General features: G+C 41.9%; 1 protein-coding gene across 5 annotated transcripts; it reads right to left on the reverse strand.

The window, feature by feature from the left end:
• Nucleotides 1-54: 54 nt before the first annotated feature.
• On the reverse strand, nt 55-19060 carry cpne1 (copine I). Of its 5 annotated transcripts, XM_031567416.2 has the most exons (17): nt 18344-18447; nt 15642-15727; nt 7284-7415; nt 6910-7089; nt 6470-6544; nt 5954-6025; nt 5451-5534; nt 5197-5286; nt 4524-4622; nt 4147-4233; nt 3948-4007; nt 3540-3673; nt 3311-3365; nt 3167-3218; nt 2849-2982; nt 1939-2175; nt 55-1599 (listed from the first exon to the last, which is right to left on the reverse strand). In XM_031567416.2, exons 3-17 carry the CDS (start codon nt 7413-7415, stop codon nt 1486-1488), a joined length of 1605 nt encoding a protein of 534 aa, XP_031423276.1. In that variant the 5' UTR covers nt 15642-15727; nt 18344-18447; the 3' UTR covers nt 55-1485. The 5 variants fall into 5 exon arrangements, with proteins under 5 accessions (XP_031423276.1, XP_012696618.1, XP_012696621.1 ...); XM_012841164.3 differs by lacking the exon at nt 15642-15727 and having other exon boundaries at nt 18344-18483; XM_012841167.3 differs by lacking the exons at nt 4524-4622; nt 15642-15727 and adding an exon at nt 4711-4806 and having other exon boundaries at nt 18344-18483.
• Nucleotides 19061-19173: the final 113 nt, after the last annotated feature.

A 19173-nucleotide genomic window follows, 5' to 3' on the forward strand; every position in this document is an offset into this window, starting at 1 on the left:
CTAAATATAATAGTAATTGATCACATCGTGACAAAGACAGACATAAAAACAATAGATTTTCATTGCATTTATTTGTACTGTTTGTATAAAAAATACAAAATCTTGTCATATTCTGCATGCTGGTTGACAGATTCAGTGATTGTATACAGTATGGATCCAGAGCTTTCTCCACCTAATGCACCTTCTCTGCCACTCCATAAAACCTATATTTAGGTAGGAGTATATTGTGGTATATATCTTTGTTGAAGTGTTTTAAGCCATTCACGTAAGCTTTCAATGATTAATTATTCCAGCATAGCATTTCACTCCCTTTTGTACTTAAAATAAAATTGGTCCAAGACCACATTCAGTCACAGAGAATATGGCCCCATGAACCCTTTAATTGGCACAACATAGATATTGTCAGATAGCATTTTATGGCCAGCAAGGGGAAAGTGCTGTTCAGTATTACGAACTGTATCAGAGGATACTGCTGTTAATTACTTCAGGCACATCACAGTGTTCCTTATGACCAAAAATTAACTGGTGGAAAGTACTGTATAGGATTAAAGTGGACCAACATCATATGCTGGTTATGTTCTGTTAATTCTTTTTTTTTAAACTAATATTTTAGATTAGTATACAATGGCTATGAATGTACACTAAGAAAAATAATTCAAAAACGGATTCAATCAACTAGATGTTGAAAATATACATCCATAAAAGACTGTAGTTCAGTCATAAAAGAAAAACAGCATGGGTCCCTAAACCAACAGAAAGCTATACAGGACAACTATGGAGTCAATATCATTCAACCTCACAAGTTCAACCTTACATTTAGGCATATTTTTGGCTATTGCTAAGGCATACCATGATACTGGTAAAGAAACAAAATACAGAACAATAATACAAACAGCAACATTCAGTTGCACCATATATAAGGCATTCACTATTATATTGTTGGCACTAAATAACCAATTGGCACAAAACAGCATTTAATAGATGTGCAAGGCTATGCATATTGCAGTGTCTTAGCTATTGCATAGCTAAAGCGAAGATAAGGCGATGTGTGTGCGCATCTGTGGCACTTGGCATAGAGAGATGCACCTGAGACGCTCTCTAGATTTCTCCTCTGTGAATATTCTGAGAGAGAGGAATGATACCATGGCATTTGGTTCCAAAAACCAAAATACAAGAATGCTCTAAATATGTGGAGATACTGCCCTCTCTGAAGAGGGAGTGGCCAGTGACTAAAGCTAATGAAAGCATCTGAACATCTGCAAGAATATGCAATAAGTATACATCAACTATGATCAAGGACAAAAATGAAGATACTGTAAATAAAGAATAATGATTATGCATTGATTTCCTAAGTGGCATACGTCTGAAAGAGGCTCAGAGCTTGTTGAGAAAAACAACGCTGTGGTCTTCATCCCTGCTTTGCAGTGAGAGGCACTTGTGCCCTGTTATGGCCACGCCTCTCTCCAGCGTTTTCAGGATCCAGCTCTACTTGGTAGCAGCGGGAGGGTTGACTGGAGAGAGCTTCCTCATCTTGAAATAAGACACGAGCTGAGTGGGAACCTCGGCCAGGACAGTCTGGGCCAGGGCCTCCTTAGGAGCCTGGAGGAGGAGAAACACACAGGCAGGGATATTAGTACAGTTACAGGACAGGACCGCTCTGGAACGGAACTTCCTGGGTACATGAACGTACGAGTGTCTGATATGGTGATGAATAAAGACATGTCTTTCCAAACTCAGTCAGAAGATGGTTAGATGGTCAGCATAATTACAATAAGAGTGACTGAGAAGATCACAGGAACCTTTCATTAATACAGCCTCCGCCCAAACTTGATCTCGTGATTGCAATGTGTCAGTACACAATGTAAATATGATATACGCAGTCCCATTATAAAAACTCTGCATTAGAGATCACTTGAGATTAAGGGGTAAAACTCATACACTGCTGAACTCTCTTAAGGGCACAAACTGCACGATGTCTCGAGCCACAGGCTCCCCCGTCAGGGACTTGAGGACGCCGCCGTCGCCGTCCAGGAACTCCATGGCTTTGAAGTCGGCCTCGCCCACTCCGACGATGATGATGGACATGGGCAGCTTGGAGCAGTTCACGATGGCCTGGCGGGTCTGGTCCAGGTCAGTGATCTCCCCGTCCGTGATGATCAGCAGCACAAAGTATTGCTGAATGAGGGGCAAGAGAAAGGGAAGGAAACACAGAGAGAGATTTGTGTTTTATTTTCCGCTTTTGGGAAATCCTCTGTGACTAAAACTTTCATCCACCACAATACCAAGTCAGTCCTCATTCATTACTTGCCAGCATCTAATCTGCCTATTGCCAGCATCTAATCTATTGGGGATGAACCATCCAGAATCCCCTTTTTGGCCAGTGAAATGGAACTGCTGATGTGAAAGGGAGAGCTGATGGCTCATCACAGCGCCATGCACGGGAAGCTGCTGTGTATCAGACCTCTGCAACAGTCACTCCTCTGCATCTACAGCCCTGCCCACTGAGTCACAGGAGAACAGGATGGGCCGAGATGACAGGGACACTCCCCGTTTAGGCAATGATGGCCTCTGTTTGTGAGGCTTCTCACCAGTGCCCTCTTGTGGTCACTTAGTTATTGCACTGTATCCATCAAAGTACAGCATACCATGTGTATATGGGGTAGTGTACATCAAATGACACTGGTGTCCTGATTCATTTTATAACACAGTTCCTTTGTGTTAAAGTGAGAGACATCAGAGGTCATGTGATGAACATGGCAGTGTGGCAGTAAGAGGTATGTCAGAGGGCAGGCCTACATGGCAACATCACTGATGTTGTGAAACTGAGATGTGATTGGCTGGGACTAACCGATGCGTTTGGCTCCTGTGCAGCTGAGGCGGCGATGCCGGCGACGTGGTTGATGATGGGGGAGAAGTTGGTGGGGCCATAGAGTCGAACCTGCGGCAGCGCCGCACGATATGCCTCCACAATGCCCTGAACTCCTGCAAAGTCACCATGCCGAAGGGCAGACACACACACACACAAACAAACAAACAAACAAACAAACAAACATACATACATACATACATATCAGTGCTGGCCACAGTACCCTATGGTAGACATCAACAGAAGGCAGGATGGCTGAACAAGTTCTATGCCTTTATTTACTGTTCATGGCTGACATACCTTGGCAATAGGGACTGCTGGGATTGAAGTTCAGCGCAAACTCATGGGAGACCTGCAGTAAATTCAATTAATTACATTCTGAATGTGCAAACGGTTCACACAACGAACTTCCAGTTTGTGGTCAACAAAAAAAAAAATATATACCTTGAAATCAGGAGGAACTTGTGCACCAAATCCAAAGGCTGGGAAAAGTTTATCACTAGAAGTATAAAAAAAAGACCAGTAACTCACTTTGAATAAAATGGAATTTGGTTTTGAAAAAAGTATTTTAGCTCATTAGCTATGTATTCCTGACACCGACTATAAAACTGCTGAATAAGATGAACAATTTCCCATGGTAATGCCATGACGCAGAGGGAGAGAGGGAGCTTACGTGTCATAGTCCTGCACCACGAGACCCACAGACCAGATGGCTGACAGGTACTGATTGAGCCCGTCTGGACTCATGTAGTGCAGCGAGTCTGGAGAACGCGGGTCACCATTAGAGCCAGTGAAGTCAATGCCCACCTGAGGAACACTGACAATCATTACTACAGTCACCACCGTCAGCACAGACTCCACAACAATCACCATCATCACTGTCCTCATCACGATTGTGCCGTTTAGGCTGGAAAGATTACAAGAGTGAGCAGCAGTTCAACAAAACTGCCCTCATACAATCCCAGGCAATCAAAGCCAAGGGCCTGTTGCTGCAAGTGTAAGGCTAATTAAAACAAAATGATGACAAGAGCGTCGATTACATGGATCAAGGAAGACGGCAGCAATGCCACTGAACCCTTACCGTGAAATTGATCTGGCATCCACCCATGACGTAATCCAGGAATGAATAATCCATCTGTAGCTGAATGTTAAACAGAAATGAAAGGACACTGAACACTGGCATTATAGGAAATATCTGATTGCCATCTTTAAAAAAGACTGCTGTATACTGAGGGTATGTGTGTGTACATATACATATGTGTGTGTGTTTGTATACATACCTTACAGGATTTGACACACACCACACCCGAATTCTTGTAGCTCTTTTTCTTCTTTTGCTTTTCTGGGTTAATGCAGTCAAACTCGACCTAAGGAGGGGATACAAGGTCACCAGATGAAGATCATACTAGCCAAAACTGGAAAGGAGCAGCATGAAGTCCTTTTTTTAGTAAAAAAAAAACAAAAAACACAAGATATGTAAAATACATTGGATTATTGGGCAACATAGAATTTAAAAAGTCAAACTGCAGGTGTTTTTGGTCAAAAGGAACTACTAACAGACTATAGATAAGAGTCTAATAGAACAATGGAAAGATTTAAAAAAAAGATTTAAAAAAAGATTTTAAAAAAAACAAACAACAAGGATTTCCGGTCTCACCGGTGAGCCATGGTCTGCTTTCAGAAGATCTGTTACATTAGTTTCAAAAATGCCAATAAGGTCATGTGAGCCATCGCTATCATAGTCAGAGCAATGGACCTGGTGGAAAGGGGGAAGAAAGGAAAGAGGAAAAGAAGGGAAAGAAGTTGTTGGTGAAAAGAGGAATGCAGAGGCTGATCCTGCTCACCGCGTGGTCTTTGACCTCCATGAGCTGTGCGGTGGTGCAGGTAAACTCCCCTATTATATCTGAACTGGTGTCTTCATCCTTATCATAACAAGTCACCTGCCAGCCACACAAACACACTGGTCATTCCTACAGCTCAAACAGAGGATATTTCCCTCTCTCATTCTGCCATCCATACAAAAACATACAAAGCCGTATTCTTCTTCACTTCCACACCACATCAAAAACAATATTTACTTAATGCAGATCAATATTTAGTACTCAAAATGTCACTAAACTACAACAGATATGACAACTGAATGTATGGAACATGGACAGGTATGCATAGTAGCCTCTACTTGTAACTGTCCAGGTGGCTGTGACATAAATCTACAATATTTGGACTGCATGCACGTGACTAAGCACATTTAACAACAGCAACCTTACCACTGAGCAGCTGACTGTGTGTGTTGAAATGTGAACAGGCTGATATTCTTTTCAGACTTGTACCTTGATGGGCTTGCTTAAGTCACCATTGCAGAATGTATGGAGAGAGACCTGGAATTTCTTCCAGGAGGGATTCAAATTGTTTTTGACCACCTTAAAAAAAGATGCCAAATAATATTTAGTCATGGAAAAAGTCAACAGCATGTACACAAAATAATATTCTATGACAGTGCAGTAGAAGACAGATAGCTAGTTCCTAATAGAAAGTATAGAAATTAAATGGCAAGGTGCTGCATGTGTGATGTGGACACACTTACTTCTGTTCGGTGGACCAGCTGCCACTTGCCATCGTCCCCTTTCTTGAAAAACTCTAAAAACGGGTCGGATTTCCCAAACAGGTCCTGCAGACAAGGATTGCGCAAAAATTCAAAAAAATTTAAATCACTGCTAGAAGCAGGACACTCAACCTGTTCATTAACTATTTTGTCCTTAAAGCAGTCACTTCACAGTCTATGCACACACACAAATGGCCCCAATGCCAAAGCAGGGTTGCCAGTTCTCACAATTTGACGTGAAACGCAGCACTTTCACAAAACAACTTCAGACTCTAACAATGTCAACCTTTGCCATTGCATGTCAAACTAAAACTTCGAACTGGAAGCTCCATCTCACACCAGGGCAGCCCTGAAAGTTAGTAACCCTGTCCCAACATGTCCATCTCACACCAAGGCAGCCCTGAAAGTTAGTAACCCTGTCCCAACATGGTTCAAGGCAGCCCTGAAGGTTAGTAACCCTGTCCCAACATGGTTCACAGTCCTACCTTCTTGTCCAAGCCTTTGGCTTCCATCTCTAGCACAATGGCCCTGTTGTCTTTGATCTCCTCAGCAGTAATCTGAAAAACAAAAAGAAATATGAAGATATGTGGCAGATGAGTAAACTATCCTTCTCACCGCGAAGCATCGTTCTGTGCTATGCCCTAATATTAACCAAACCTATTTATACATTTAAATATAATATGTATTAATCCAGGTGGCTAATGGAGAACAATGGCAGCCTGCATTTCACAGCCAAATGTGATCTCCTGGGATCTAACCCATTATTTTGCCCGTGTCGAATGACCTACTTTCAAGTGCTGACTCGTTTCACCACATGAGTCACTATTTCATAAGTGTGCCATTTAATTTGCCTAACGGATATGCTTCTAGCGTTTTATCACAGCTTATCTCAACGGTCAGAAAGCAGAGCCATAGGACTGTCAGTCACCTACAGAAATATGCCTAGAAAGACACCTTAGTCTTCGCTTCTAAAAAAAAGCCAAGAATATTTGAATACTAACAGTGATGGTGCCTTTTCCTGCTGGCTTCCCTTTCTTCAGCTCCAGGGGTCTGGTGATCTTCCTACTGGACACAATCTGTAAAAGAAAATAACATTTCCCAGCTATAAATACCTGATCAATCAAAGGAAATGCTAAAACTACAGTTTAAACACTTCCTGCTGAAAGGAGCAATTCCTCGGATCGGTCTATCCATCAGCCATCAAGTCATTATTAAAAAAAAAAACTCCTGTCTTCTCAAGCAGGACCCCTGCATGCTGGAGGCTTGAGTTAAGTAAAGTATGCTGATGATGCTTACAAATGTTGCAAGGTTTAATTCAGGTTACTATTCAAGTAACTACACTAGATGGTTTATTAACCCCTGACGATGTGGATATGCCGACATTACAAGTGATCATCCCAATCTGTCAGAGTGAAGGGTCAAATTCAGTAAAAGAACTCACCTGACCCAACGTGCACTCAAACCCTCCCAAGTAGTCATCATCTGTGAGGTCCACGGATTTATTGTCTATGTCATAAACGCCAAACTTCAGCTTCTGAACCTTCTCAAAGTGGTAGTCAAGCCGCAGTTTCTTGGAGAACTCAGGATCCTGACAATTCTTCACCTGTTCTGTGCGGTCCACCTGCAGGGGCACCATGATGAAATTCCAATGACCAACCACATATATTTTATTAAACACTTGACAGCAGTAACCAATCAATACGTAAATCAGACTTAGTTTGATACATTAAAGCAATGCCAAAACTCTAAATTAAGAAAATACGTGTCAAATATTGCTCAACGATGTCATTAAGAGACTCTTATAAAAAGTCCTACCTCTGTCCATTTGTCATCTCCAACACTTTGCAATAGCACGCAAAGCGGGTCGGATTTCGATCCTACATCTTTGTCAATAAGATTATTGCACGATATGGAGAGCTCGACTTTTGATACACACTGGGTCGCCATCTAAACAATACAAAGGGGGGGGGGGGGGGGGGGGGTCACAAAAAAATATATATGTAGGTAAGTTACGGTAGAGGAACAAGAAAACTTCGCGCAAGGCTGCTTGGTAGGTCGATACCGGATGTACATGTCTTACACACAAGGCAAACTATGCAAGCTGACACGCCATACTTATAGGCTATATTCGAAATCAAAAACATATGCAACGTATTACGCTATGCAAGCATAGAATACATGAAAACACGAGAGAGATTCTGTCCAATAGTTTGGTTTTCAACAACCTACACATGTATTCAATTAGAAATGATAATACACAATAAGGTTGTTATAATAACTTGCGGAGGGGGAATACACTCGGAATATAAAGTGGACAGACATTCCATCTGCCCTTATGGCCTGCAAGACACCTATGTAAGTGTGGTGCCTTCGTCTAGCTAAAACAGCTAATTAACCCTAAGCAGGTCACGTTAATCGATTAAAGCGATTAAAAATGAAACGGTCTTCGACGACGGTTGCCGTGTGACAGAAGATGCAAACTGTATTTAGAACAAGCGGGGTACTTAATGGTTATAGAATAGCTAATTACGGGTGTAGAGAAGTACTACTCATTCTGAAACATGTCGAACACTTCCGTTTTCAAATGTACCTAACGGTAGATACCCAACAGTGTATGCATTAGCGGGAATGGTACAGTACCTTTCAGTTCAAGAGTGATAATAAAATATTCTTGACACCGTCAACATCAACGAAAACAGAAACTGTGCTTATATCCACGTAAATATTTTAAGCAGAGGGTGTGGCAGGCTGCCCCGTGAGAAGTTGATGCGTCACGATTGGCTCAACACCCAGAATGAGCGCATTTTCATTGGACAAGAGTATATGCCAATCAGCAGACGGCTCTTACGGCGCAGGAAGTAGTTATCCAAACCTCAAATGCAAGCTCTGTGGCTCAAGTGTGAGTCAGTCAACGTTTCACAGACCCTACCCTGACTGTAATGAGAATAGAAACCAACTCGCCTTTATAAACTCCGGAAACTCCAAGTGTTCGTCTTCCACCCAGAAGGTTAGCTCACCAAAAGTTTTAGCTTTAAAAATGTGTAATATTTGTAGTAACTTGTGTGTGGAACCGAAACTATCATGAGAAACATCCACTCGTCCCTACCCGTGCCTTTAGAAGAGCCCGATTTAACACCCTTTAAACCGTCACCCATTTCACCAGCAAAGATTTTCATATCCAAGCAGAGACACTCTAGCTTGACTGTGTGCCAAATCCAACACCCAGTCATAAGATTCAACTGATGCATTGAAACTGTGTTGCTAGCCAAATGTTGTGCCATTCAAAACAAACACAAGAGACAGCAAAATGGCATTAAGTGTTAAACTGAGCACTACAGTCATGGTCAATTAATGCACAACGTCACTAGTTTCAAATCCAAACCCGGTTGATTTTACAATTTTTGTATGCCGGGAGAATAGGCTACCACTTCACACAGTGCAAGGCTGCACCTGCAAATAAAAAAAAATGTAAGTAGTACTGAATAAAGTGAAAAGCATCCAAAATAAAGCAAAACCACGCAAATCAGAGTTGCATCACAATCATGATGATTTCCTCCATAATAGTTGCTTCTCCAACATGTTATGTCAACCGCAATCATCACCACCAGACTGATGCGCCATTCGTATGTCTGTAAATCAACAAGCCTGTCATTCATATTTTGACCAACATATATACAGCTGATGTCAGCATTCAGTGGCGCACCCATGCTTGTTCAAATATAACCAATTCCTGAAAGACTTTATTTATTTTCTTTTTTTTTAACTTTACATTGTTACATTCCACAGGTGGGTGTGTTTGGTATATTAAAAATGAAAATATGTCCTAAGTGAGGTATTAAACAGGGTTTTAGTCCTATTGGAAAAATGAACACGCCAGGATATAAATGGTGCTTTAATAGCATCACTTAAGGGCTTATTACATCTCCTAGTGACTTTTCCTGTTGAAAATGGCACCATAAAGTTTGTGGCTGATACACAATAGAATTATTATCTGAATCAGTTCTCTTGGAAGAAGGAATCCTTTCAACTCATCACAAGGAAACAAAAATTTGAGAAGAAAGAGGGAATGAGATTTCTCCCCATGTGGGGCCTACAGAAAAGCAAATAGCTTAGATAGCTCACAAACAGCTCGCAAAACTGTCACTCACAGGTCTTCCCCAAAATCTTCCAAGGCACATTTGGAAAACAAACTGTGACCAAGAATAACGCAGAAGGGTATAACAATCTCTGCAAAATGATCAGAGCTCAATACTTACCTTTAGTACGAACCAGAATTGCGATTTTCAGATGTTTCAACAAATCTCTGGGGGGTGGGATGTTTCTCTCCCCCCCCCATCATTCCAGCTATTTAAATCCATCAATTTCAGTGACCACAAGCAGCACAATATTTTTCATCGAAACCAAAGCAGCAGAAGCATGTTCAAGTATCCTCTTTTCTTACATGCCACACACTAAAAACCAGGGCCCACCATCGCCATGCTTGCCACCTCTCAAGCCAGACAAGCCATTACTCCATTTGCAGAAACAACCACAACCATATTCAGTCAATAATTTTGATACGTTTGTGTGTTGCGCCTTCTGAGCCAATTTTCTGGCATATCTTATCCAGTGTCCTCAAGACAATCTGTCAGTTTGGGATACTTGACATGTTCCTGGTGTCAGTTTCCATCAACTGATAATCAGACAAAATAAAGATGTAGTAGTGGGCTCAAGCTGCCACGCTACGGTTTTTACCCTGCTTATCCCAAGCCATTGTGCTCATGGTAGGGTGATGCATTTGGTGTGTTCGAACACGGGTTTCATCATACCAACCACTTTTAGCAAAAACATCCACCAATCTTCCTGTCTGTCATTGCATCCCATAACCTCTGCAGAAAACTTGCATCTTCAAACATAAGACTGCACAGCATGCAAAATATTATCCATTTCCAAACTGGACTTGGTGCTGAGTTTACTTTACCACTGCACCCTGTTGACAATGACACACTAATACATGATCAAGGCCCATGCTGCAATCATTCCTTTTAATTACTTTGCAAGGCAGCCCACTGAGGAACTACATTTTTGCACAGCCTCAAATCAATAGAATGACTACAAATGGTAAAGAAGAAGCTGTACAATTTAAATTAGTTATAATTCAACTTGAGAAAGGGCACTAAAATGATAATGTTCAAGTTTTCTGATGTATCATACCCTAGATCTGTACAACTGATGCACCTTAATATAGGTCTAAGCCAAGTCATCGTCTGAGCTCTATCTATACATTGACATTATTTGAGCATTCTTCATGTGCTTTATTACACATCTCCGAACAAACTTTTATTTTGTTCATTCATTCAACAGGCACTTGTGCTTGTACTCACCGCAATATACCAACATTGTAAGAAGAGCTCTAAATTGTAGGTAACAACTTGTCAAGTTAGGCCACAAAGTTTCGGCTTCATACCTTGTTGGGTGAATGAAAGGATGGAAATGCATGGCAGCACTTTATTATTTGTATCTTTTGGAAACCACAGAGAGCAATAAAACACAGCAAAGGAGAGGCATACAATACCTTTAGATGCATCATTTCAGGAATGTCATTTTATTGACAAAATAAGTAGACTTAACAGTATGTACACAACTGCAACACAAAGCTGGAACTTAAAAGTAAAAAATAAAAAAAAAGGAATTAAACTTGGTTCGAGAGAGCACTACAAAACTGACATTCCAACTAGTCTACATCTTAGCAGAAAACAGCTGACTTGAAAGAAAACATATCGCCGTAAGGAAAAAGCCATCATATACACAACGCATCACATTGCCATATCAGAACTCTTGCAGGGACAGGAAAGGAAGGTTGGTGCATTCATGGAGACAGCATTTCTTTTGAGTCCTCAGACATTAGCACGCAATCCCACAAAAGCAACAAACATTGCAGCACACACTTGCGTTAATTGATTGTAGAGAAATATGAACCAAATAGAGCAATGCGTAAACCCAATGTGAGCTCTGTGCACACGCAAATCATGGCAGCATTTGATGTACACCACTTTTGCAATAAACCAATCACAACAATACAACAGTGAAGACATCAGAAAAGTGATATAGCATAATTGCCAATAAAAACACAGCACAGCATTTACACTTGCAAAAAATATCAGCCTCACCCCATCAAAGTTCTGGATGCAGAACATCTGCACTTCACATGATTGAACAATAATCGCCTTACGCTATTTGCCATCATAAAAACGTTCATGTCGCAATGTGTCAGTTCATCCTGCTAAAATGGAGGATATTTCATTTGTTTCCATTTAGTAAGGAACTATAATCTTGTTCATCGTTACATGGAAAATGGGAGGAGGGCGGTAAAAAGAAAGAAAAAAAGAAAACTTCACTCCCAGTGCAGTGAAGAAAAAGAGATGTCAGATTAATTGAAAGATGCCAAACTCCCAAAAGACCACTTATAGTCTATCCCAAAGTTAACTTCACTTTCCTTGCTCCAATGGGTCTTTCATTCAAATCCATGACTGCAGACATAGCCTCATCGTGGGACTCAAATGCAACCATCGCCTCGCCAGTTGGCAGCCCTTTTTCACTGAACTGAAGGCATACAGAACCAGGCAGCACTTGATAGCCATAGAAAAAATCAAGTATCTCATCTACTGTAACTGTAAAGGGCATATTCTGAATCTTGACAATGGTGGGCCGAGGGTTACTGGGGCCACCACCCCCAGATGGCCCTCTCAGATTGTCAGAGGCGGACCCAAAGGAAGGTTGAGGGCCCCCAGTGGGGCCTTGTTGCCCTCCTCTGTTGTGGTTGCCCCCTTTCCTAGACCCATTATCGAAAGGTGGGATACCTCTCAGACTCTCTGGGCCACCCACAAAACCAGGAGGTCCATTGCTACCTGGTCCTGGGCGGAACCCTGGCGGCTCAAGAACTTGTCCGGGCAAGTGAGCACCGACCAATGGTGGTGGCACACCAAGTGTGACGTCTCCCAGCGTGGAACCAAGAGGTGGCAAGGGAGGGGGGCCAGCAAGGCCATTGCCTGGGGCACTGAACTGAGCAACAAAAGGAGGGCCGTTGTTTAGGTTTCCTACACTGTTTCTGAGGAAGTTGAACTCCTCCCCACTCATGGCAGGATAAGCGTGCACATGGGCCTGCGCTTGAACCTGGCCCTGCCCTTGTGCGTGTGAATGGACATTACCTTGAGATTTCTGACCCCTCCTGGACTGAGGTGGTGGGTTTCTTTCTATTTCTTTCATCTGGTCAAATGTGACCAAATGAACAAAGGCATCTCTGCCATTAAGCTTTTGTCTATGCAACCTTTCTGCTTTAAGTGCTTCTTCTTCAGATTTAAATTGCACTACTGCTTGGCCAAGGCCATTGCCATTAGTGTCAGCTAGAACTTTTAAGGTATCCTCAAATAACTGAATTCCATTCAAGAAGAGACGTACATCTTTCTTGGACACATTGTATGGGATATTTGAAACGTGGGCACAATTCCTTGGGTTTTTTCCTCCCTCTGTGGAACTACTTTTCTGATCACCTTGGGTACCCTGCATCCTTTTGCGAATGGAATCGATCTTTTCAAACATCGCCTTCTTAGTGATGGGGTGGACCTGTATGAATCGACTACCCATGTACTGCATATGGCAGCCAAGGGCAGCTTTGTAGTCCATCTCATTTCTGAACTCTACAAAACCTTCCCCTGTTGCTCTACCGTTAGGTCCATAAGCAATGTAAATGCTGTCTTCAACAATGTCCAGGTTTTTGAAAAATTCAAATATCTGTTTGTTTTCAGCTTCATATGGAAGCCCTTTCAGATAGACACAAAACTCTTGCCTATGTGGAGACCTGGACCTTGCACGTTCACGTCCTGAAGGAGACGCAGAACTTGAACTTCCACGGCGATGGCGGTCCTGGTCTGCGTTATGACCAGGTTTGGACTGGTTTTGGCCAAGAAATCCACCGCCACACTCTCGCCACTGCCTCTCTGTTGCTGGGGATATCTCCACATACCTTTGCCCTAGCATTGCCGAGTTTCTTTTTATTGCCTCATAAGCATCCTGGGGCGCAAAGAATTTAACTAATGCTCGACCGCTGCTCCTGCCCATGTTATCTCTAAGGACACGAACATTTTCAACACCCAATCCATGAAAGAATTCTCTTACTTCTAACTCGTTTGCAGTAAAGGGCAGGCCTTGCAGGTGAACGAAATACTCATCAGGGTTGGTAATTGATGGCTTCAAGTGAGCCTGGAGATTAAGGGGGTTAAGGTTCATGGGGTTAAGGAACATGTGGTTGGGGCTTCCCAGGGACATAGGCGGTCCAGATGTAGCCAGACCAGGTCCACCTGGGGGAGGGACACCCGGATTAAAAGGAGGCATTGCAGACAGGTGGGGCATATGAGACATCGGAGGGACAGGTGGCACCGCAGACAAAGGGGAAACTGTTTGCACTGAGGGATGGGATGATACAGGTGGGGGACCTGGCAAGGGTGGCATTGAAGGCATGGGTGGTAAAGATTGCATGGAGGGTAAGGGTGGTATGGGTGGTGGTACAGAGTTTAGGGAGGACATGGCAGTTGTCATGGTGGAACCCATCGTCGTGATGCTGGGGCTACTGAAGTTATTGTTGAAACTGGGCATGTTGCCCATGCTAGTGGGGGCAAAGGTAGACACATTTTTGATGCTAACTGGCTCGTGTGCAGAAACAGCTGTAGTGGCAGAAGTTGATGTATTACTGAAACCTTGACCAGAAGTGGGCATGCTACCTCTCCCACTTCCACCAGAGGTGGCAGGAGGGCCTGGTCTGTTACCGTTTCCTGCAGCTCCCTCTACACTGCCAGCTTCAAACCGCCTGCGGCTAAGCTCAATCATGTTCTGCATTTCCGTCTTGCTGCTCAGCAACAATGATACCTTAGAACCTTTGATGGACCCCCCTGTTCGCATCATACCAAGCCTGGCATCTTCGTCTGTGGCGAAAACAATAAATGCTTCGCCATGTTCACCCCCTACAATATGCACCCCACCATCCGGGATGGTCAATCCAGAGAAGAAATGGCGAATGTCCATGGTCCCTGCCACAATGGGGAGACCCTGCAAGCGGATGACCACAGCCATGCTGAGGCGTTACAACACACACCTGCAGGTGAAAGAAGGCATCGGCTGTCAGGCTAGGATAAAAGGAGAGTGAAAACACCACACACACACGTGGGCACAGACACACACAATGCAATCAACAAACCATCAACAAATCCAGCAAAGACGCATGGTTAGGTCCCAAGGAACCAAATAACGTTTAAATACTTTGCTGAAATATCTGCAATTTAGGCTCGCTCTCATTACAAAGTATTGAACAATGATTAACAGCAAATCAAGAGACATCATTTAATATTTCACATGCTTTTCCCTCTGAATTCTTGAAAATGCCTCCACGCTTAAAGAAGCAGTGTGCCAATTGATAGCTTGGCCAAGTAGTCGGTTACTATAGTCTATAACCACTACAAAACTTTGCATTAACATACCCTCTTCGTGTTACATTAATGCAAGCTCAACATTGGTAAAAGTTATCATATAGCGTATTAGTGAGAAAGATCAATAAGCCTCAGAAGGTAGTAGGCTTTTATCTCAATACAGCCCATAATATACCCCACAGTTTTTACTTTAATCTCTAGCCTAGTGTTTAATACGCAGTGGAAGCTCTTAAACTAAATGTTCTGGACTCAATTATATTTAAACCAAAATCCATCTTATATTTTCAATTTTGAATCTAGCTAGAGACCCTGATAATTGATCATGACACATTATAAACAAATGAACAACGTGCTTTAATTTAAGCCAAAATTCTAGAGGAGGCACATGCCTTGTTCAGAGCAGTATTGGCCAAGTGTGATCAGACAGGCATGGACAAAGCTAATTACACAGAAGAAGCAAATCAAACTTCATGGTCAGCTGTTACTAAGCCCAGATGGTGCAGCCTCTTCACAAAGCGATGCAAATACGACAACATGCACTTCACTGAAGCTTGGTTTAAGTTTAAAGCTCATTTCATAGAGCATTCAAACTTGAGGAATACCGGACTTCTTCAAGCAGCCTACAAGTTGCACAGATCTGGCCAAAACCACTCTGAATAGGTGAATTGTACTTCATTTAAAAAGAGGATGGACTACTTTCGATTACCATGCTTACCTTTTGCTAAAAGAAGCGCTTCTTTATTGGGTGTTACAGGATACCCAAGCCAATCCTGACGTCAAGCATTTAAAATCAACTCTAGACTGTAACAAAAGAATAAAATGAAGCAAATATATGAATTCAAACAGCAGACAATGAGAGGAGTCGTCCACGTTCACCTCCAGACACACAAACACACATACAGACACAGTCAACACCAGCAACAGCTTATACCAGCTTCTGTTTGCAGCAAAGATATCATAAGCATATTTCAGTTGTGTGACCCAGCAAATCTTCAGGTGGCAGCTTTGCCAGTAGCCAAAAAAGCAGTTGAATTTAGTACACAAAATACACATAAAGTTAACCCGTGTGGCTCACAGAAATGCATTAGAGGAAAATAAACCAACTTTGAATGTGAAACCAATTCAAGTATTTGAAAGCATATTGTGGGTAAATCTCAACATAAACAATTTCATGAACAAATCAATACAACAACGCCAACATAACCCAAAATCTGTCTTTTTTTTTCCAAGAAAGTAAGCCTCGACAGCTGTTATAATACCCGTAACAAAATGAGAGTATAAAATATATATATATATATAAAATTATTTTCACAAGGGTTAGAACCAAAGGCCAGGTTATCATGCAGAACTGAGCATGTCTAACTGACAAGAAACTGATGAAAGACCTAAAAGTTTCATTTACATTTCTCATCAGAAATATACTCAATTAAAAACCGCTATTAACGCAAATCATACTTATGCGCCTACATCTCTTAGTTACACATCCTTAAGAACTCAGTCAAGGAGGTGTTATTTTTGAGAAATCCTAAGTGTGTGCTGAATGGTATTGATCCTCACAACACTCGGGTCTAATATACTAATTGCATATCGGTTACTGTACCGGTTTTGGCAGCGTCAATCAAAATAAAATACCACCATTTGTTTTGAAAACATCACCGAGTCAGCCAACAGTCAGTGTTCATATATTTCACCTGACAGATGTAACCCTCTACAAAGCTAAACTCACTAATATGGGGGCTCATGACGCTGGCCATCCCTGCAGGTTTTTTCCATCAAAACATCAGAGAATTACTACATCAACATGAGCATCAGGGAATACTTTATCACATTAGCAAACAACAAGTGGTGCAACAAAAGAGCAAAGAAGCCTGCATTGCCACTACATTATGACAACCTTGACTCCAGACTATAGGCCTATATACAATATAATAGTTACAACTGTTGCAAGCTAGACTTCTCCACAACCTGAGGCAATTGGTTTGTTGAACAATGCTGCATCACAATCCATCCATCAGGAAGCTTTAGCCATCAACAACAAACACAAAACATGGAAGGAAGTCTGAGAATTTCCATGGTAAACTCAGACTTTTCACATTTCTTTATAGACAGCCACTAACGTCACATTCCGATTGACACTAACCCAGTGATGTCCTCAAGAACCATACATGAAGCGATTAATTGTGTTGAACAGACTGACACCTGCCAAAAGCATTCAACAATGAGCTCATCTTCCCAGTGCTGATTCTTCAGCCAAACTGCGCAGTCACCAGAATGAATTCCAGTTGAATTGTGCCACATGCCCAATTTCAAGTTATACGACACAAACATTGTGTCCTTACAGCCATATTTCAAACGACGTACCTTCAATTTCTAAACTAAGACCAGCACATTCAGCACGAAATCAAATGCACTCTACGCTCTTGCCCTCCATTCCATTCAAAACCTCATTGTTATGCCTTTAGAAACACAGCCGATGACCAACAATAAGAAACAGCGGTGTAATTTCTGGTTTGCAACAACACGGCAAAGTTTACTAGTCATGCCATCTGAAAGAAGAAGCAACTCAATAAGTGAGGACAAACAGGCCAGAGTGCGCTGATGCATTGCATTGAATGGACCGCCATTGTTTGGAACATCACAAACCAAAACATCCTGTTTCACAACTCATAGCAGGATGATGACCACATAGGCTGTAGTATTTTGACACAGACAAAAAGAAACCAAGCTCGCAGCATAAATTGATCGTTTTAGTTGAAATACATTGTTTAAGGAAAGCCAGTGCATGAGCTCAAGCACAATGCTCGCAATCTAGCCGGATCCTGCTACAAACGCAATGCACAAGCTAGCAAGCTGTTAGCTCGGTACAGACATAGGGTGGATCTCTGCTAGCCAACTATCTTCCTTTCGGATCCTGCAGCAAACGTTACTTGCATATGTGTACGACTGGTTATTGCAATCACAGGACCAATTTAGATTGGACAGACAAACTGGAACCATGGTGCTTAAGAATTTCTTTGCATACCTAGCTAATGGTGTTTGTATGGAGACACAACGATGATTCGCTACAATAGCCATCGGCACACAAATCAGTAACCAATACAGAATTGCAGCCAAGCTTCTAAACACACGTTAATATTCAACGTGTACACAGCCTCCCAACAAAATAATTTGGAAGTCGAACCATCGAACGAACGTCAGATTGCTTAGCTAGCCAGCTATTCTAACACAAGGCCTGAGGTAGCTAACTAGCTGGTTAAGTAGCCAGCTAGATCAGCTAGCTGATGGACCTTGCCATCTAATTCGGCAATACTGATGCTAACGAGGCAATTTCTTCCTTGTTGCAAAACGGTGGCGTGTTCAAAATTAGACACAATGTAATTCCCCTTCAGTAAGTTCCTGTGCTTTGCATATTCTTACCGAAATTATCTGTTATAAACAGATTTTATATTTTATAGAAGATATCTGGCAGTCCTTCCACCGCCGTGCTTTCTTCAGGTCTCAAGATAGAATCACAAAATGTCCGTCGCATTCATAGGACGGCTTCGCCAGTGACGTCACGCCCGCATACCCTCCCCCCGTCCATGTCGCCATCCCCATTAGGATACTAGTATGTTACTGATTATGTTAGATTTAGTATGTTTTCTTGAAGTTACCAACCTATTACCACAAGATAAGTGAATCATTTATATGTTAATATCTCTGATAACACGGTTGCAATGTAAGAATAATAATCCTTTTCACCGACAAAATAAAGCGTGCTGTCACTTGAAATTGATAACGCACCGACTAAAAAATTAGAAGCAATTTATTCTACTGACAAGCATGTTAACGCACGTTACTATGAACAAAAACATGTTTCCTAAGACCAGATCTGAGCATATCGACTTAAAATTTCTATTTCTTACCGCAACTTGAAATAGGCTGTATAACACAATTTCTTCGAATAGCCTATTTTCTATTTGCGCATTTCATCATACAACTTTTTTTATTTTACAAACGCTCAGGTATAGCCATCAAGCTATAAAACACTTCTACTTACAAAGTTTGTTACCAGGCAGGTACGGACGTCTGCACCTAACTGTGACATAAATCTGAGCCAGAAAGTTGCAAAGAAATGTATGCCTATACTTACATTTACCTGGCACCCATTTCACTGAGTTGCCACGCTTAAAAAAGAATATTAATTCAAACATAAACAAATTACTACACACACAAAGGTCTATATCACTATGTAGAGAGAAAACACT

This window comes from Clupea harengus, chromosome 5 (genome assembly GCF_900700415.2).
Source record: "Clupea harengus chromosome 5, Ch_v2.0.2, whole genome shotgun sequence".
NCBI classification, from domain to species: domain Eukaryota; kingdom Metazoa; phylum Chordata; class Actinopteri; order Clupeiformes; family Clupeidae; genus Clupea; species Clupea harengus.